Below are 21,934 nucleotides of genomic sequence, written 5' to 3'. Positions count from 1 at the left end.
CTTCAAGAATCCGCGAAAATCTAGAATATAGTGCTATATATTCGTAATTGCGAATATTCAAGTTTTTTTTTTTTCATCAGTAACCTCCCTTCTTGCTTGTGAGCCAATGAGAAGGCTGCAATATCTTTGTCAGAGCTTAGCAACATCCCTAGCAACCAATAGGAAAGTTGCTGTTACAGCACCTCGAGTAGGTAAAGGGGTTAACGCTGCCAAAGCTGTTATTTTTCCCGAATATGAAGTCAGCTACCGAACACTCCTAGGCGCCGAACAGGAATCATACAAATTATCCCCCCCCCCCCCCCCCAGGTCTTCCAACAAATGTACACAAACCCCCCCTCTGCCTGTGACACAATTAACAAACACAATGGGCTCTGTCTGGACTAACTCCACATGGAGAACAGACATCTGCTAGTCCGGTTCTATGTCTTGTGTGCAGCTCTGTCTATTCACCCATGGACTTACTCCACATGGAGAACAGACATCTGCTAGTCCGGTTCTATGTCTTGTGTGCAGCTCTGTCTATTCACCCATGGACTAACTCCACATGGAGAACAGGCATCTGCTAGTCCGGTTCTATGTCTTGTGTGCAGCTCTGTCTATTCACCCATGGACTAACTCCACATGGAGAACAGACATCTGCTAGTCCGGTTCTAGGTCTTGTGTGCAGCTCTGTCTGTTCACCCATGGACTTACTCCACATGGAGAACAGACATCTGCTAGTCCGGTTCTAGGTCTTGTGTGCAGCTCTGTCTGTTCATCCATGGACTTACTCCACATGGAGAACAGACATCTGCTAGTCTGGTTCTAGGTCTTGTGTGCAGCTCTGTCTGTTCACCCATGGACTAACTCCACATGGAGAACAGGCATCTGCTAGTCCGGTTCTATGTCTTGTGTGCAGCTCTGTCTATTCACCCATGGACTTACTCCACATGGAGAACAGACATCTGCTAGTCCGGTTCTAGGTCTTGTGTGCAGCTCTCTGTTCACCCATGGACTTACTCCACATGGAGAACAGACATCTGCTAGTCCGGTTCTAGGTCTTGTGTGCAGCTCTGTCTGTTCACCCATGGACTTACTCCACATGGAGAACAGACATCTGCTAGTCCGGTTCTAGGTCTTGTGTGCAGCTCTGTCTGTTCATCCATGGACTTACTCCACATGGAGAACAGACATCTGCTAGTCTGGTTCTAGGTCTTGTGTGCAGCTCTGTCTGTTCACCCATGGACTTACTCCACATGGAGAACAGACATCTGCTAGTCCTGTTCTAGGTCTTGTGTGCAGCTCTGTCTGTTCACCCATGGACTTACTCCACATGGAGAACAGGCATCTGCTAGTCCGGTTCTATGTCTTCTGTGCAGGAAATAAAATGGCCGCCGTCCTATTAGTACACACAGAACCTGTCCTAATCACATGCCAGGACAAAATACTTCATAACACTAAGCTGAAGAGCTGCCTCATTCCCCTCTCTGCTCTGCTTGTCAGGGATTGTGATCCTCAATATAGCTGCTAAGATCTTCAGCTGAATCTCTGTAGGAATGGTGCTCATGATGAGACCGCTGCAGAGGAGAGGATGGGGGTGTGGATGAAAAATGTTATACGCACCGAAGCCAAATTTCCTCGCGCTTCGTGGTAACGAATCACATTTTTTCCTAAAATGGCTGCTGCACATGTGAGGACATGGAGAAAGGAACTCTGGGAAGGTGGGATCACCCATAATGCCATGCATGCAGCCAATCAGCAGCCAGCCAGCCCTGTGATGTCACAGCCCTATAAATTCCCTCAGCCATCTTGGATTCTGCCATTTACCAGTGTACTTAGTGCAGGGAGAGACATCTGCAAGCGCTAGGGACAGTGCGAGGAAAGACTTGATTGTGGTGAAAAAACGGTTTATAAGTGCAGGAAAAGGATAGAGAGGGATTGTTCCACAGCATTTGTGTAAAACAGGGTTCAGTAGGGGAGATGTTCTGCCTCCAGCAGAGAGAGATTCATTTCAGTTCACGTCTATTTCATCTCTAATTCATTCTGCTGCAATTTCTGTATTCCTGTATTTATTAGCGGTAGTAAAAATGTATTGCACCTTGTTTTCTTGTTAATAAAGATTATTGCTTGTGGGAGGTGCTACGCATTGTGGGTAGTGCAAGGCATTCTGGGAAGGAGAAGCCCCAGTCTTCAGTCTACGTACAGACTACTGGATATCAGCAAAGCTGTTCCATGCAGTTCTCCTTCTTAAACTCCACCATCTTTGTGCAAGTATATCTGGTGAGTGAGATCTACCTTGTTTCAGGGACATTATGTTTTGCAGAGCTGTTTAGCTAGCTATAAGTCTCACTCTGCAAGTTATTTCTGTTAGCTAGACATGCAGTCTATGTATAGGCAGTCATTTTAGACATCTGCTTTCTCTGTCAATGTATTACTGTACATGCTATTCTATATGTTATACTTATACAAGCCATTTGTATTCTTGTAGTTTTACCAATTCACAATCCTGTTGACCAATAAACAAGTTAGACTACAGAAAACAGTCCTCTTATTTGGAAGACAGGAATGGTTTATGCTGAATTTCAGACTGCACACTGTGTGAGCGTGTATGAAGACAGAACAGGAGGTTACAGCCTGGGGAATAAGAACAATCCTATTACACCTTGCTGCACTGACTGGGAACCCGCCATTATACAGCTCTGTAATTCCAGCAAACCGTTCTTATTAGGGTGCAAGTTCTGTGTGATACCGGCATTAACAGGGTTTATTACAGGGAGATATTTCTACAGTATGTCTTATTTACCCTTGTGCGGTGCAGTTATATGTTAAGCCCTTTTTGCTGTGTATTAGTGGCGAAATATAAATATATTCGCCGTCCAACGTTACACTTATATGTTGAAAAGCCTTTTGTGTTGTGTAAAAGTAGAAAAAAATTAGGGCCTAATTGCAGTTCAGCTGTGCAGTGATATATTCTACAGCCCTGTACTAGTGGCAAAATAAAAAATATTTGATCTAACAGTATGTCAGACAGAGAAGTGCCCTGCACAGGGGAGGGGCAGAGGCCTAAATATTTCTAGCGCAGGCAGAGGTCACAGCAGAGTAAGGGGCCGTGGCAGCAGGGGTCGCAGTGAGAGGCCTGAGCTCCTGGTGTCATCTTGCGGTTGTGTCTTGACCAGCAACCCAGCGGTTCTTGAATGGTTAACTCTGTCATCCACTTCATCCCAAGTGACATCAGACACCCCCAGCCAAGAGTCGGTGGGTTCCTCTGACACAACGCTTAGTTGGCATGACCCGGGAGCAGGCCCTGTGCCCCCACCTGTCCTGAACTTTCCTCTGTCATTTTCAGTTCCCTCACCGCAAGAAGTATTATATGCCGTAGGCTCTGCTCCACTTTTCAGCGAGGAAGAGCTACTAGAGGGCAGTCAGCAGCTAATGGCCAGCCAAGATGTGAAGGAGACATCTGCCGCTTCCTCCGCTAGGCGGGCAAGTAGTGATGAGGAGAGTGGCCTGGGAGCTGGTGTTGTGAGCGCTCAGGCTCCTGACCCAGAGACGGTTGAGGAGGACATCAGTGACGTGCAAACACTACTTGATGATGATGAAGCCGATCGCACTTGGGAGCCGGGTGACTAAAGGGCTTCATCATCATCGGGAGAAGAGGGTGACAGCTTGCCTGTGAGGCAGCGGCTGAGTCAGCAAGTCGCTAGCATGGGCGGAAGTCAGCAGGGTGGCAACGGTGGGAGGCCAGTAGCCAAACGTGCCCGGAATGGATCACCCACTTCGCGGGAGCCTAACTGCCTGGGAAGTAGAGGTGCAGGGGTTCAAGGAGGCAGCGGTAGCAGTCAGTTCATATTATTGGGGGTAAAATCAACTACTCGGCAGTGTGGCAGTTTTTTTTAAAGCCGCCGGAAGAGGTGAACATGGCCATATGTAGAATCTGTGGGCAGAAGGTAAAGCGTGCCACATATGCAGCATTGCCATAAAGTGGCCTGGGAGAACCATAGCTCTGATGTGGTGGTCCAGCCTGCCGCAGCAACCGCTGAATCACCCAGTGGCACGCACCCGGTTTCAGGCAGTCGGGGCTCCACCACCTCAGCCGAAGGGAGCTGTCTGTCCTTCCCACCTTCTGCTGGTCCAGATGCTCCTCCTACTCGTCAGTCATTCCATCAGCAATCGATCACCGAAGCGACTGCCAAGAGACAGCAGTATGCGTGCACTCATCCAACGGCGCAGAAGCTGAACGTGCTCCTGTCCAAGTTGCTGGTGCTGCAGTCTCTCCCTTTCCAAGTGGTGGACTCTGCACCTTTCAGAGAACTGATGGCTTGTGCAGAGTCAAGGTGGAGAGTCCCAAGCCGTCATTTCTTTGTCAAAAGGAAGTACCAGCCCTGCACACGTATGTAGAACAGAAGGTGGGCCAGTCCTTGAGCCTGTCGGCACGGCAGCACCGACGCGTGGAGCTGTAACTATGGTCAGGGACAATACATGTCCTTTACGGCCCACAGGGTGAATGTGGTTCCTGCACAGCCACACCAGCAACTTGGCCAGGTGATGCCGCTCTCGCCTCCACGTTGCCACGCCGTTGGTCCAACGACAATGTCCACCTCTGCCTCCTCATCCTCCACCATGTCCTCAGCCTCCACTGCAGGGACAATTCACAGTGCCCCTCCAGCATACCACATGTGCAGGGCATGGTGGTGTCACGCTGTTCTGCACCTCGTTTGCCTGGGCGAACTGAGTCACACAGGGGAGGAACTGCTCCGTGTCCTTCAACAAGAAATCTGATCCTGGCTTTCTCCACGACAACTGAAAATTGGAACCATGGTGACTAACAACGGGAAGAACATTATGTCGGCGCTGCGTCAAGGAGGGCTGAGTCATGTGCCCTGCAATCTGGTTGTCAAGTCTTTCACCCATCTGCAAAACATCCTAAAAATGGCCAGGAAACTTTGCATGCACTTCAGCCACTCGTACACCGCAGAGCACACCCTCCTTGAGCTGCAGCGGCAGAATGGCATCCCCCAACATAGGCTGATATGCAACGTTTCCACCTATTGGACTTCCACCCTCCATATATTGGACCGACTGTACGAACAGAGAGGCCATAAACGATTTCCTGACGATAGCTGTAGTTCCAATCCCAGATTATTGAATGACTGAATGGTCCGACATTGCGGTCTGAAGTCTGGGGAGTGTCGGGAGAGTGGAACAGAGCGAGCTACAGTCACCTTGCCACTCTGTGGCCTCCGGATGCTGCTGCCACCTCCATACTGTCACCTTGCCACTCTGTGGCCTCCTCATGCTGCTGCCACCTCCATACTGTCACCTTGCCACTCTGTGGTCTCCTCATGCTGCTTCCACCTCACCACTATGTCATAGGGCCACTCTGTGGACTTCTCATGCTGTTCCCACCCTCCGCACTTCATGACTGTGCCACTATTTTGCCTTTCGGCCTGGCTGACATCATCATTTATTTGACCTTTCTTCTGATCTGTGAGAAGGAAGGAAAAATGAGACGCACCACGGATCCTGTCTGTGTAGCAGCTGTAAGGCCTGTGTGGTCCCATCAGAATCGGCTTGTGATTTGCTAGACAAAAGCAGGAGTGGGTACAAAACACAGAAGACATGGACATATTCCATTCACGTGTCATCTCTGTTTTGGATCTACTCCTGTTTTTCTGGCATTAGCAATACTGATGGATTACTGACCAAATGCTGACCGAGTGAAGGCGGACGCTCCACAGACAGGATCCGTTTTTTGGGGGTTATTGTTCTGACAGATCAGAGGAAAGGCAAAATAATCAGTGACGTCACCACAACCCTACTGCTGACCCCCTCTCCACTCTGTCGGGGGCTCTACTTGTATAAGGGGTTAATAGAACAGGTTCTATAGACATCTATGTGGAATCAGCTGAGGACGGTGTAAAAGGAGCGCGCTTTTTCTTGGCGCTAACATCGACCTGTAAGGCTGAGTTCACACTGGAGTTATTTGGTCAGTTTTGGTCCCGTGACTGCCCTAATAAGTGAGGTGTGCAGTGATTCTAAGAGCGACGCCTGTCATCTGCATGTCATACGGACTCACAGTATTATCACTACCACAGCAGACTCCCTATGTGTGTTACTGCAAGGCACAGTGTTCTACACCGCTATACAGGCACAGTGTTCTACACCGCTATACAGGCACAGTGTTCTACACCGCTATACAGGCACAGTGTTCTACACCGCTATACAGGCACAGTGTTCTACACCACTATACAGGCACAGTGCTCTACACCGCTATACAGGCACAGTGTTCTACACCACTATACAGGCACAGTGCTCTACACCACTATACAGGCACAGTGTTCTACACCGCTATACAGGCACAGTGTTCTACACCGCTATACAGGCACAGTGTTCTACACCGCTATACAGGCACAGTGCTCTACACCACTATACAGGCACAGTGTTCTACACCGCTATACAGGCACAGTGTTCTACACCGCTATACAGGCACAGTGTTCTACACCGCTATAAAGGCACAGTGTTCTACACCGTCATACAGGCACAGTGTTCTACACCACTATACAGGCACAGTGTTCTACACCGCTATACAGGCACAGTGCTCTACACCGCTATACGGGCACAGTGTTCTACACCACTATACAGGTACAGTGTTCTACACCACTATACAGGCACAGTGTTCTACACCGCTATACAGGCACAGTGTTCTACACCGCTATAAAGGCACAGTGTTCTACACCGTCATACAGGCACAGTGTTCTACACCACTATACAGGCACAGTGTTCTACACCGCTATACAGGCACAGTGCTCTACACCGCTATACGGGCACAGTGTTCTACACCACTATACAGGTACAGTGTTCTACACCACTATACAGGCACAGTGTTCTACACCGCTATACAGGCACAGTGTTCTACACCGCTATACGGGCACAGTGCTCTACACCGCTATACAGGCACAGTGCTCTACACCGCTATACGGGCACAGTGCTCTACACCGCTATACAGGTACAGTGTTCTACACCGCTATACAGGCACAGTGTTCTACACCGCTATACAGGCACAGTGTTCTACACCGCTATACAGGCCCAGTGTTCTACACCACTATACAGGCCCAGTGTTCTACACCACTATACAGGCACAGTGTTCTACACCACTATACAGGCACAGTGTTCTACACCACTATACAGGCACAGTGTTCTACACCACTATACAGGCACAGTGTTCTACACCACTATACAGGCACAGTGTTCTACACCACTATACAGGCACAGTGTTCTACACCACTATACAGGCACAGTGTTCTACACCGCTATACAGGCACAGTGTTCTACACCGCTATACAGGCACAGTGTTCTACACCGCTATACAGGCACAGTGTTCTACACCGCTATACAGGCACAGTGTTCTACACCGACCACTGACATCAGCTCCTCAGCACTGGCACCAGAGACATCAGAACCTCAGTACTGGCCCTACCTACACCATCTCCTGAGCACTGGCACCACCTACATCAGCTCCTCAGCACTGGCACCACCATTATCAGCTCCTCAGCATTGGCACCATATCAGCTCCTTTCTCTTCTACATACACAGTTAAAAAAACATTTAGTAGCTCTGCCTTTTCCTGACATACTGGGTTAGGGTTCGCTACCTTTTTGAACATACGTAAGACACAACTCCTAGGTAACTATTAGGCGTTGCATTCCTTGTTTCTCGTTATCCCCAGAACTCACTGTAAAACAATCTATTTAAAGAATTTTTGCGGTTAGGGTTAGGCCTCATGCACACGAACGTATTTTCTTTCCGTGTCCGTTCTGTTTTTTTTGCAGATGTGGAACCGTTCATTTCAATGGGTCTGCAAAAAAACTGAAGATACTCCATATGTCCGTATTTCCTTTCCGCAAAATACGGAATACTCATGGACATTATCTGTATTTTTTGCGGACTGCAAGATACTACATACGGTTGTGTGCATAAGCGGTTAGGATTAGGGTTGTTTTGCTCTCTTTGGCCACCCGACGTTTATGTATTTGTGCAGATTTTCTTTTATTTTTAATGCAATTTGTAAATTTCAAAGGCTACAGCTAACAGCACTGACACCTCCTACATCAGCTCCTTAGCACTGACACCTCCTACATCAGCTCCTTAGCACTGACTCCTCCTACATCAGCTCCTCAGCACTGACACCTCCTACATCAGCTCCTTAGCACTGACACCTCCTACATCAGCTCCTCAGCACTGACACCTCCTACATCAGCTCCTCAGCACTGACACCTCCTACATCAGCTCCTCAGCACTGACACCTCCTACATCAGCTCCTTAGCACTGACACCTCCTACATCAGCTCCTCAGCACTGACACCTCCTACATCAGCTCCTCAGCACTGACACCTCCTACATCAGCTCCTCAGCACTGACACCTCCTACATCAGCTCCTCAGCACTGACACCTCCTACATCAGCTCCTCAGCACTGACACCTCCTACATCAGCTTCTCAGCACTGACACCTCCTACAGCAGCTCCTCAGCACTGACACCTCCTACATCAGCTCCTCAGCACTGACACCTCCTACATCAGCTTCTCAGCACTGACACCTCCTACATCAGCTCCTCAGCACTGACACCTCCTACATCAGCTCCTCAGCACTGACACCTCCTACATCAGCTCCTCAGCACTGACACCTCCTACATCAGCTCCTCAGCACTGACACCACCTACATCAGCTCCTCAGCACTGACACCTCCTACATCAGCTCCTCAGCACTGACACCTCCTACATCAGCTCCTCAGCACTGACACCTCCTACATCAGCTCCTCAGCACTGACACCACCTACATCAGCTCCTCAGCACTGACACCTCCTACATCAGCTCCTCAGCACTGACACCTCCTACATCAGCTCCTCAGCACTGACACCTCCTACATCAGCTCCTCAGCACTGACACCTCCTACATCAGCTCCTCAGCACTGACACCTCCTACATCAGCTCCTCAGCACTGACACCTCCTACATCAGCTCCTCAGCACTGACACCACCTACATCAGCTCCTCAGCACTGACACCTCCTACATCAGCTCCTCAGCACTGACACCTCCTACATCAGCTCCTCAGCACTGACACCTCCTACATCAGCTCCTCAGCACTGACACCTCCTACATCAGCTCCTCAGCACTGACACCTCCTACATCAGCTCCTCAGCACTGACACCTCCTACATCAGCTCCTCAGCACTGACACCACCTACATCACCTCCTCAGCACTGACACCTCCTACATCAGCTCCTCAGCACTGACACCTCCTACATCAGCTCCTCAGCACTGACACCTCCTACATCAGCTCCTCAGCACTGACACCTCCTACATCAGCTCCTCAGCACTGACACCACCTACATCAGCTCCTCAGCACTGACACCTCCTACATCAGCTCCTCAGCACTGACACCTCCTACATCAGCTCCTCAGCACTGACACCTCCTACATCAGCTCCTCAGCACTGACACCTCCTACATCAGCTCCTCAGCACTGACACCTCCTACATCAGCTCCTCAGCACTGACACCTCCTACATCAGCTCCTCAGCACTGACACCTCCTACATCAGCTCCTCAGCACTGACACCACCTACATCAGCTCCTCAGCACTGACACCTCCTACATCAGCTCCTCAGCACTGACACCTCCTACATCAGCTCCTCAGCACTGACACCTCCTACATCAGCTCCTCAGCACTGACACCTCCTACATCAGCTCCTCAGCACTGACACCTCCTACATCAGCTCCTCAGCACTGACACCTCCTACATCAGCTCCTCAGCACTGACACCACCTACATCAGCTCCTCAGCACTGACACCTCCTACATCAGCTCCTTAGCACTGACACCTCCTACATCAGCTCCTCAGCACTGACACCTCCTACATCAGCTTCTCAGCACTGACACCTCCTACATCACCTTCTCAGCACTGACACCTCCTACATCAGCTCCTCAGCACTGACACCTCCTACATCAGCTTCTCAGCACTGACACCTCCTACATCAGCTCCTCAGCACTGACACCTCCTACATCACCTTCTCAGCACTGACACCTCCTACATCAGCTCCTCAGCACTGACACCTCCTACATCAGCTCCTCAGCACTGACACCTCCTACATCAGCTTCTCAGCACTGACACCTCCTACATCAGCTCCTCAGCACTGACACCTCCTACATCAGCTCCTCAGCACTGACACCTCCTACATCAGCTCCTCAGCACTGACACCTCCTACATCAGCTCCTCAGCACTGACACCTCCTACATCAGCTCCTCAGCACTGACACCTCCTACATCAGCTCCTCAGCACTGACACCACCTACATCAGCTCCTCAGCACTGACACCTCCTACATCAGCTTCTCAGCACTGACACCTCTTACATGAGCTTCTCAGCACTGACACCTCCTACATGAGCTTCTCAGCACTGACACCTCCTACATGAGCTTCTCAGCACTGACACCTCCTACATGAGCTTCTCAGCACTGACACCTCCTACATCAGCTCCTCAGCACTGACACCTCCTACATCAGCTCCTCAGCACTGACACCTCCTACATCAGCTCCTCAGCACTGACACCTCCTACATCAGCTCCTCAGCACTGACACCTCCTACATCAGCTCCTCAGCACTGACACCTCCTACATCAGCTCCTCAGCACTGACACCTCCTACATCAGCTCCTCAGCACTGACACCACCTACATCAGCTCCTCAGCACTGACACCACCTACATCAGCTCCTCAGCACTGACACCTCCTACATCAGCTCCTCAGCACTGACACCTCCTACATCAGCTCCTCAGCACTGACACCTCCTACATCAGCTCCTCAGCACTGACACCTCCTACATCAGCTCCTCAGCACTGACACCTCCTACATCAGCTTCTCAGCACTGACACCACCTACATCAGCTCCTCAGCACTGACACCTCCTACATCAGCTCCTCAGCACTGACACCTCTTACATCAGCTCCTCAGCACTGACACCTCCTACATCAGCTCCTCAGCACTGACACCTCCTACATCAGCTTCTCAGCACTGACACCTCCTACATCAGCTTCTCAGCACTGACACCTCCTACATCAGCTCCTCAGCACTGACACCTCCTACATCAGCTCCTCAGCACTGACACCACCTACATCAGCTCCTCAGCACTGACACCTCCTACATCAGCTCCTCAGCACTGACACCTCTTACATCAGCTCCTCAGCACTGACACCTCCTACATCAGCTCCTCAGCACTGGCACCTCCTACATCAGCTCCTCAGCACTGACACCTCCTACATCAGCTCCTCAGCACTGACACCTCCTACATCAGCTCCTCAGCACTGACACCTCCTACATCAGCTTCTCAGCACTGACACCTCCTACATCAGCTTCTCAGCACTGACACCTCCTACATCAGCTTCTCAGCACTGACACCTCCTACATCAGCTCCTCAGCACTGACACCTCCTACATCAGCTCCTCAGCACTGACACCTCCTACATCAGCTCCTCAGCACTGACACCTCCTACATCAGCTCCTCAGCACTGACACCTCCTACATCAGCTTCTCAGCACTGACACCTCCTACATCAGCTTCTCAGCACTGACACCTCCTACATCAGCTCCTCAGCACTGACACCTCCTACATCAGCTCCTCAGCACTGACACCTCCTACATCCGCTCCTCAGCACTGACACCTCCTACATCAGCTCCTCAGCACTGACACCTCCTACATCAGCTCCTCAGCACTGACACCTCCTACATCAGCTCCTCAGCACTGACACCTCCTACATCAGCTCCTCAGCACTGACACCTCCTACATCAGCTCCTCAGCACTGACACCTCCTACATCAGCTCCTCAGCACTGACACCTCCTACATCAGCTCCTCAGCACTGGCATGTGCCGGCAGATAAGAACCATTTGGCCCATCTAGTCTGCCCAATATACTGAGTACTATGGATAGCCCCCGGCCCTAGATAGGCGGGGGCTATCCATTAGTAGATAGGCGGTCAGAGGGAAAGGCTGAGCTAGCAGGGCACTACGAGCGTAACGCTGCCCCTGGGCACTTGCGAGCCCTCATTTGCATATGCTACAAAGATGTTTTTTGCCGGTTTTATAAGTCCAGGATTGATGCTAAAGGTAAAGTTTTTATTAACTGTAAGCATGCTTGAAAGCTATGGGAAGGGTTACAAACGTGAAATGCTGATGACAGACTCCCTTTAAGCATGCATGGGATAGGCATAAGGCCATCCTTCATATAAGATAGGGCCGGGGGCTATCCATAGTACTCAGTATATTGGGCAGACTAGACGGGCCAAATGGTTCTTATCTGCCGACACAGTCTAGGTTTCTATATGGGGGCCACTATATTTTCTGTGGGGCACTGGGGTGGCATTATACAGTGTGGGAGCCACAGGGGGACATGTAAATGAAAAGAAATACCACAAGGGGGCCCTCTGAGATTTATCGCCCAAGGGCCCTCATGAACCTGGAGCACGCCCTGAATGGGAGTCTGATTTTTCAGACCCCATTCAGGATCTACCCCCATGCACATAATTATCCTTTTGCCTCTGATTAAACCTGTGCCCTCATGACAGCCCTAAAACTGCCTTCATACATGTGGATACAGCCAGCAGCCTGACACGCACCCACCAGCACTCACCTCTCCAGCCAGCAGCCTGACACGCACCCACCAGCGCTTACCTCTCCAGTCAGCAGCCTGACACGCACCCACCAGCACTTACCTCTCCAGTCAGCAGCCTGACACGCACCCACCAGCACTCACCTCTCCAGTCAGCAGTCTGACACGCACCCACCAGCACTCACCTCTCCAGTCAGCAGCCTGACACGCACCCACCAGCACTCACCTCTCTAGCCAGCAGCCTGACACGCACCCACCAGCGCTCACCTCTCCAGCCAGCAGCCTGACACGCACCCACCAGCGCTCACCTCTCCAGCCAGCAGCCTGACACGCACCCACCAGCACTCACCTCTCCAGTCAGCAGCCTGACACGCACCCACCAGCGCTCACCTCTCCAGTCAGCAGCCTGACACGCACCCACCAGCGCTCACCTCTCCAGCCAGCAGCCTGACACGCACCCACCAGCGCTCACCTCTCCAGCCAGCAGCCTGACACGCACCCACCAGCACTCACCTCTCCAGTCAGCAGCCTCACACGCACCCACCAGCACTCACCTCTCCAGTCAGCAGTCTGACACGCACCCACCAGCACTCACCTCTCCAGTCAGCAGCCTGACACGCACCCACCAGCACTCACCTCTCCAGTCAGCAGCCTGACACGCACCCACCAGCACTCACCTCTCCAGTCAGCAGCCTGACACGCACCCACCAGCACTCACCTCTCCAGTCAGCAGTCTGACACGCACTCACCTCTCCAGTCAGCAGCCTGACACGCACCCACCAGCACTCACCTCTCTAGCCAGCAGCCTGACACGCACCCACCAGCGCTCACCTCTCCAGCCAGCACTCACCTCTCCAGCCTGACACGCACCCACCAGCACTCACCTCTCCAGTCAGCAGTCTGACACGCACCCACCAGCACTCACCTCTCCAGTCAGCAGTCTGACACGCACCCACCAGCACACACCTCTCCAGTCAGCAGCCTCACACGCACCCACCAGCACTCACCTCTCCAGTCAGCAGTCTGACACGCACCCACCAGCACTCACCTCTCCAGTCAGCAGTCTGACACGCACCCACCAGCACTCACCTCTCCAGTCAGCAGTCTGACACGCACCCACCAGCACTCACCTCTCCAGTCAGCAGCCTCACACGCACCCACCAGCACTCACCTCTCCAGTCAGCAGCCTGACACGCACCCACCAGCACTCACCTCTCCAGTCAGCAGCCTCAAACGCACCCACCAGCACTCACCTCTCCAGTCAGCAGTCTGACACGCACCCACCAGCACTCACCTCTCCAGTCAGCAGCCTGACACGCACCCACCAGCACTCACCTCTCCAGTCAGCAGCCTGACACGCACCCACCAGCACTCACCTCTCTAGTCAGCAGCCTGACACGCACCCACCAGCACTCACCTCTCCAGTCAGCAGCCTGACACGCACCCACCAGCACTCACCTCTCCAGTCAGCAGCCTGACAAGCACTCACCTCTCCAGTCAGCAGTCTGACACGCACCCACCAGCACTCACCTCTCCAGTCAGCAGTCTGACACGCACCCACCAGCACTCACCTCTCCAGTCAGCAGTCTGACACGCACCCACCAGCACTCACCTCTCCAGTCAGCAGCCTCACACGCACCCACCAGCACTCACCTCTCCAGTCAGCAGCCTGACACGCACCCACCAGCACTCACCTCTCCAGTCAGCAGCCTCAAACGCACCCACCAGCACTCACCTCTCCAGTCAGCAGTCTGACACGCACCCACCAGCACTCACCTCTCCAGTCAGCAGCCTCAAACGCACCCACCAGCACTCACCTCTCCAGTCAGCAGCCTCACACGCACCCACCAGCACTCACCTCTCCAGTCAGCAGTCTGACACGCACCCACCAGCACTCACCTCTCCAGTCAGCAGCCTCAAACGCACCCACCAGCACTCACCTCTCCAGTCAGCAGTCTGACACGCACTCACCTCTCCAGTCAGCAGCCTGACACGCACCCACCAGCACTCACCTCTCCAGTCAGCAGCCTGACACGCACCCACCAGCACTCACCTCTCTAGTCAGCAGCCTGACACGCACCCACCAGCACTCACCTCTCCAGTCAGCAGCCTGACAAGCACTCACCTCTCCAGTCAGCAGCCTGACACGCACCCACCAGCACTCACCTCTCCAGTCAGCAGCCTGACACGCATTCACCTCTCCAGTCAGCAGCCTGACATGCACCGACCATGGCTCACCTCTCCAGTCAGCAGCTCAGTCAACTTGCTGATGAGTTCCAGGATCTCCTTATGTATCAGGGAGTGAGGTGGAGATGACGTTATAGGCCCCGGGCCCCTGCTCCATCCGTCACCCTCTTCTCCCATCTTCCTCACTACTATGTACTCCTGTGCATGGAAAGAGACACTGACTTCACCTTATGCATTTCCTTTATCTCTCCAGTCATTGCATTATTAAGAAAGAGAAGACATGACGGGGACATCATTTCCAGACTCCCTCACCTCTCCAGTCAGCAGGCTGATGATTTTTATGGTAAGGGTCAAAATTCTCTCTGCCATATGGTTTCTGTTGTTCTCCATCCTTAGTAGGTCCATCTCTAGAGACGGAGGGGAGATAAAGTCAAATAACACATCAGATCCTGCTAACTGCAAGTTCTATAAGTATTCTGCCATCTAGCGTATGTATGTAAGAGAAGTCTCTGATACAAGTAATGGACAATGGTGAACTTGCTATACTAATTACCCTAGCAACACCAGTTGCATGTAGAATTCCAGTGAGAGAAAGTTCTCTAGTGCTGTGATGCATATCTGATTTACAGGAAAGGACTGCACAACACAGGAAATTGGCTCACAGAAAAGTAGGAAGAACAAATCGAAATTACAGCCACAGATAACTTCATAAAACCAAATATAACAATGACTACAATATGACAAAAAATGTCAATAAGCATAGTAAATATTCCACTGAATGCAATTACAATGGATTCTAGTTAAGAAGACATTAGCTGAGACACCTCAATAAGAAACCGTATAAATAGTACACAGTAGTAGTAAACAGTATAAAACCTGCAAGACTGGTTGGACCATGCGGTCTCACATGTTCTACTGTATGTGTCTATCTAGATGTCAGACTACATGAACCATGTGCTCTGCTCCTGCCATCTTCTATGTGTCTATATAGATGTCAGACTAGATGGTCCATGTGTTCTCCTCCTGCCGCCATCTTCTATGTGTCTATATAGATGTCAGACTAGATGGTCCATGTGTTCTCCTCCTGCCGCCATCTTCTATGTGTCTATATAGATGTCAGACTAGATGGTCCATGTGCTCTCCTCCTGCCGCCATCTTCTATGTGTCTATATAGATGTCAGACTAGATGGACCATGTGTTCTCTTCCTGCCATCATCTTCTATGTGTCTATATAGATGTCAGACTAGATGGTCCATGTGCTCTGCTCCTCCTGCCATCTTCTATGTGTCTATATAGATGTCAGACTAGATGGTCCATGTGTTCTCCTCCTGCCGCCATCTTCTATGTGTCTATATAGATGTCAGACTAGATGGTCCATGTGCTCTGCTCCTCCTGCCATAAGAGGAAAAGGAAGTGTGGTGTGTGTGGGTGTATGTGGTGTGGAGTGTGTGGGGGTGTGGAGTATGTGGAGTGTGTGGAGTGTGTGGGTGTGTGGTGTGGAGTGTGTGGTGTGGAGTGTGTGGTGTGGAGTGTGTGGTGTGGAGTGTGTGGTGTGGAGTGTGTGGTGTGGAGTGTGTGGTGTGGAGTGTGTGGTGTGGAGTGTGGTGTGTGTGGTGTGGTGTGTGGGGTGTGGTGTGTGTGTGGTGTGGAGTGTGTGGTGTGGTGTGTATGTGTGGTGTATGTGGTGTGTGTGATGTGGTGTGGAGTGTGTGTGGTGTGGAGTGTGTGTGGTGTATGTGGAGTGTGTGTGTGGTGTGGTGTGTGGTGAATGTGGTGTGGTGTGGAGTGTGTGTGGTGTGGTGTGGAGTGTGTGGGGGTGTGGAGTATGTGGAGTGTGTGGAGTGTGTGGGTGTGTGGTGTGGAGTGTGTGGTGTGGAGTGTGTGGTGTGGAGTGTGTGGTGTGGAGTGTGTGGTGTGGAGTGTGTGGTGTGGAGTGTGTGGTGTGGAGTGTGTGGTGTGGAGTGTGTGGTGTGGAGTGTGTGGTGTGGAGTGTGTGGTGTGGAGTGTGTGGTGTGGAGTGTGTGGTGTGGAGTGTGTGGTGTGGAGTGTGTGGTGTGGAGTGTGTGGTGTGGAGTGTGTGGTGTGGAGTGTGTGGTGTGGAGTGTGTGGTGTGGAGTGTGTGGTGTGGAGTGTGTGGTGTGGAGTGTGTATGTGTGGTGTGTGATGTGGTGTGGAGTGTGTGTGGTGTGGAGTGTGTGGTGTGGAGTGTGTGGTGTGGAGTGTGTGGTGTGGAGTGTGTGGAGTGTGTGGTGTGGAGTGTGTGGTGTGGAGTGTGTGGTGTGGAGTGTGTGGTGTGGAGTGTGGTGTGTGTGGTGTGGTGTGTGGGGTGTGGTGTGTGTGGTGTGGTGTGTATGTGTGGTGTATGTGGTGTGTGTGGTGTGGAGTGTGTGTGGTGTATGTGGAGTGTGTGTGTGGTGTGGTGTGTGGTGAATGTGGTGTGGTGTGGAGTGTGTGTGGTGTGGAGTGTGTGGGGGTGTGGAGTATGTGGAGTGTGTGGGTGTGTGGTGTGGAGTGTGTGGTGTGGAGTGTGTGGTGTGGAGTGTGTGGTGTGGAGTGTGTGGTGTGGAGTGTGTGGTGTGGAGTGTGTGGTGTGGAGTGTGTGGTGTGGAGTGTGTGGTGTGGAGTGTGTGGTGTGGAGTGTGTGGTGTGGAGTGTGTGGTGTGGAGTGTGTGGTGTGGAGTGTGTGGTGTGGAGTGTGGTGTGTGTGTGGTGTGTGTGTGGTGTGGTGTGTATGTGTGGTGTATGTGGTGTGTGTGATGTGGTGTGGAGTGTGTGTGGTGTGGAGTGTGTGTGGTGTATGTGGAGTGTGTGTGTGGTGTGGTGTGTGGTGAATGTGGTGTGGTGTGGAGTGTGTGTGGTGTGGAGTGTGTGTGGTGTGGAGTGTGTGTGGTGTGGAGTGTGTGTGGTGTGGAGTGTGTGTGGTGTGGAGTGTGTGTGGTGTGGAGGGTGTGTGGTGTGGAGTGTGTGTGGTGTGGAGTGTGTGTGGTGTGGAGTGTGTGTGGTGTGGAGGGTGTGTGGTGTGGAGGGTGTGTGGTGTGGTGTGGAGTGTGTGTGTGGTGTGGTGTGTGGTGAATGTGGTGTGGTGTGGAGTGTGTGTGGTGTGGTGTGGAGTGTGTGTGGTGTGGTGTGGAGTGTGTGTGGTGTGGTGTGGAGTGTGTGTGGTGTGGAGTGTGTGTGGTGTGGAGTGTGTGTGGTGTGGAGTGTGTGTGGTGTGGAGTGTGTGTGGTGTGGAGGGTGTGTGGTGTGGAGTGGTGGACACACTGCTGTGGCTGGCTGTGAACAGAGCTGGAAACTGAGGACATGTGGAAAGTTTGGCAGGAGAGCCGACTGGAATCTACCACGGACTAAAAAGAACCCAGGGTAAAAATACCTTTATTTTTGAACGGACTGTTCTATTGATTATGTTGTGCTGAACTAAGCAGACTTTAAGTTGGGTTTGTTTGGACCTTGGCTGCTGGAAGCTGTACCTATTTTGTGTTTTGGAAAATAAACATCTGTTTTCTTTAACCCTGGGCTGGCTCATGCACCTGGTTTATTGGAGCGATCTACCCCCATATTACACTATATAGATGTCAGACTAGATGGACCATGTGTTTCTCCTCCTGCCATCATCATCTATGTGTCTATATAGATGTCAGACTAGATGGTCCATGTGTTCTCCTCCTGCCATCATCTTCTATGTGTCTATATAAATGTCAGACTAGATGGACCATGTGTTCTCCTCCTACCGCCATCTTCTATGTGTCTATATAGATGTCAGACTAGATGGACCATGTGTTCTCCTCCTACCGCCATCTTCTATGTGTCTATATAGATGTCAGACTAGATGGACCATGTGTTCTCCTCCTACCGCCATCTTCTATGTGTCTATATAGATGTCAGACTAGATGGACCATGTGTTCTCCTCCTGCCATCATCATCTATGTGTCTATACAGATGTCAGACTAGATGGACCATGTGTTCTCCTCCTGCCATCATCTTCTATGTGTCTATATAGATGTCAGACTAGATGGACCATGTGCTCTGCTCCTGCCATCATCGTCTATGTGTCTATATAGATGTCAGACTAGATGGACCATGTGTTCTCCTCCTGCCATCATCTTCTATGTGTCTATATAGATGTCAGACTAGATGGACCATGTGTTCTCCTCCTGCCATCATCTTCTATGTGTCTATATAGATGTCAGACTAGATAGACCATGTGTTCTCCTCCTGCCATCACCGTGTATGAGTCTATATTTTCCTTATGCCCATGACAGCACCCTAAGAGACCTCCGCCCATCCAGGACAGGAAACAGAAACTTCTATGGAAAGTTTAAAAGGAGGAGCCCCTCCACATCACACCAGTTCCTGTTTCCTGTCCTAATGGAGAGGTCTTTATTATCTATGGATAGTTCGTTCAGGCTGCATGGCCTCCTCTTGTATAAGAATAAAAGAAATTAGCTATTGAGGGCGTCAGTCTCCACTAGGAGCCGCCTGGTACGTCTGGTGTGAGTGCGGACCACTTGTTCTCCCTGATCCTTGAGAATCTTCATGCACCTCTTTGAATGTCAGCCTGGGGAACTGTGAGGTTCTTTCAGCGCGCCGGCCGTTCCTCCCTGCAGTGTCGGGAGACGCCGGGGCTGTGACATGCCCCCATTCCCCTAGACACGTGGAGTGCAGAAACCGGAAGTGAGGCAGCGTTTTGCCTCACTAAGGGCAGATGTGTGGAGCATAAGAAGTGACACAAAGGCCCTGTTTGGCGTGGCCTCATGAGAGGAGGAGGGATGGCCATTATAAAAAGGCTATCCAGAGGGATAGCGGCACGCCTCAGGAAGCCCTCAGCCAGCCTCTGTTGTGGTTCTACAGCCCATAGTGGCTTTTCTCTTTGAGCCTCAGCTTTTTTACACACCTTTCCTGAGAGAAATATAGAAGAGGATGTGGGTCAGCTCGTTGATATTCTAGAAGGAACAGATGACAAACCGGTATTCCCTGGAAGGGGTAAGGGGGTTAGGGTTTTTTTTCCACACCTTTCCTTTGTCAACCCCAAATATTTTCTTGCACTTTGGCCTGATGTATATTATTTTTAGTGGTTCTAGAGTCCCAAAGAAAGGTCAAGGAAAGCCACCGCCAAAGTAAAAAGAAGGGATTGTGTGATTTGTAAGAAGAAATTATCCCCTGATTGGTCAAAACCCCTGTGTAGTGATTACATTAAAAAGACGGTAGAAGAGGCGACCCCGTCCTTTCTGCAGAATATTAGAGAAGTGATTAGAACTGAAATTTCTTCATCTATGAAGGTTTTTTAAACAGAACCTTCATTCTACTTCCCAGGGTAAAACATTCCCCTATAGATGACTCCGATACTGAAATTTCAGAAAATATGGAAGAGGGTGAATTTCATAGAGACTCTTCCTCCTCTTCCGAGGATGAAGCAGTAGGAAAACCCCTAGCATCCTTGGAAGATACAGACAATTTGCTTCAAGCGATTAGGGCTACAATGAAACTGGATGATTGCAAAGATACAAAATCAATTTAAGATATTATGTTTGGGGATTTAGGCCATAGAAAACAAAGAGTATTTCCCCATAAATAGGTATTCCCATCACATACAATTGGGGCATATCGCTAAGATATGCCCCCATTGTCTGATAGGTGAGGGTCCCATATCTGGGACCCGCACCTAATAGAACGGAGCTTGGAGAGCTGCGGCTGGAGGACCCCAGTGCTCGGCTATTTTCGGCTCCATTGAAATGAATGGAGGGCAGCTGCGAAATCGCAGTGCGCCCTCCATTAATTTCCCTGCTCCGTTCTCATTGTAGGTGCCAGTCGTAGAGTTGGGACCCGCACCTACCAGGCAATGGGGGCATATCCTAGCGATATTCCCCCATTGTATGTGAAGGCAAAACCCATTTAATGAAAATATTAAGTCTCTAATTAAAAAAGAGTGGAAGAAACTGGATAAAAAGATTTACTTTCCTAGAGTAGTTAAGCGTAAATACCCATTTGATGAAGGTAGAATCATCCTTCTGGGATAGAGCCCCAAAAGTTGATGCACCTATTGCGAAAATGGCTAAAAAGTCAGCATTACCGTTTGAAGATTTGGGTGCTGACCCGATGGATAGAAAGGCAGAGATATATCCTAAAAAAGCTTAGGAGTCCTCCATCCAGTCTTCTAAACCCAACATTGCTGCTACCTCCACTGCTAGGTTGCTAAAACTATGGCTTCAGGAGCTAGAGTCTCATATCCACCATAAACTAGAGTTGATAAACTACAGGTAGAAAAACTAGAGCTGCTTTGATTCAACAGACTGGAATATATTCAAAGAATCCCCATCAAAAAGTGCACCAGGTGCAACAACGATAAACCCTGGCTTACATCGCATCTTAGGAAGCTGTGCCTCGATAAAGAAAGGGCGTATCGTACAGGGGATAAAGTCCTCTACAAAGCTGCCAGATACAAACTGCAGAAGGCCATCACTGCCGCAAAAAACGATTATTCAAAAAGTCTTAAAGAAAAATGTTCCACAATGGAGTCTACCACAATATGGAAGTCTCTACATCAAATTACCAACTACAGAAGGAAAGCCCCCCCAATCATTAGATAACCTGCAGCTTGCAAATGAGCTGAACACATTCTATCGCAGGTTTGATGCAACCAACAGTAGCCATCCACTCCTAGTCAACTCACATAATTATCATCTCTGTTCCAACAGGCAAACCGGCCAGTCAACGTCTCCACCCCTGCGGAGCCTCAGCAATCTGCTGACCTGTCCCCCAAATGGCATCCACTATCATTATGCCAATTAGATGTAAACAATCTTTTCAAAAGACAAAATATTAACCCCTTCCCGAAACATGATGTACTATAACGTCATGGAAGCCACTGCGTTCCCGCAATTTGACGTAATAGTACATCATGGTGATCGGGCAGGCACCGGAGAGGTGCGCGCGCGATCACTGCAGGGGCTCGGCAGTCCCTGGTAGCCGGGCCCCTGCTGTATCCGCCGGCATCACTGTAAAAGCAGATGTCGGCGGATTAACCCCTTCTATGCAATGGTCCGCGCTGATCACGATATAAAAGGGGTTTGTGTCGGGAGAGGGAGCGCATCGAGTGCTGTGGCGGGGACTCGATGTGTCAGAAGGCAGTC

The 21,934-nt window shown here is 50.8% G+C and overlaps 1 protein-coding gene across 1 annotated transcript in view; it reads right to left on the bottom strand.

Annotated features, from left to right (window-relative positions):
* The window catches only part of LOC120984154 (gastrula zinc finger protein XlCGF53.1-like), a 47,348-nt gene that overhangs the window by 5,838 nt on the left and 19,576 nt on the right, over positions 1-21,934 (bottom strand). The window contains exons 2-3 of the mRNA XM_040413300.1: positions 15,120-15,214; positions 14,859-15,005 (exon numbers count right to left, since the gene is read on the bottom strand). Of these exons, the coding sequence (XP_040269234.1) occupies positions 14,859-15,005; positions 15,120-15,214 (242 nt within the window). The remainder of the gene's footprint in view (positions 1-14,858; positions 15,006-15,119; positions 15,215-21,934) is intronic.

Source organism: Bufo bufo, unplaced genomic scaffold, assembly GCF_905171765.1.
Source record: "Bufo bufo unplaced genomic scaffold, aBufBuf1.1, whole genome shotgun sequence".
Lineage (NCBI taxonomy): Eukaryota > Metazoa > Chordata > Amphibia > Anura > Bufonidae > Bufo > Bufo bufo.
Note: the sequence above shows the minus strand (reverse complement) of the source record. Positions and strands in the feature narration are given on the sequence as shown.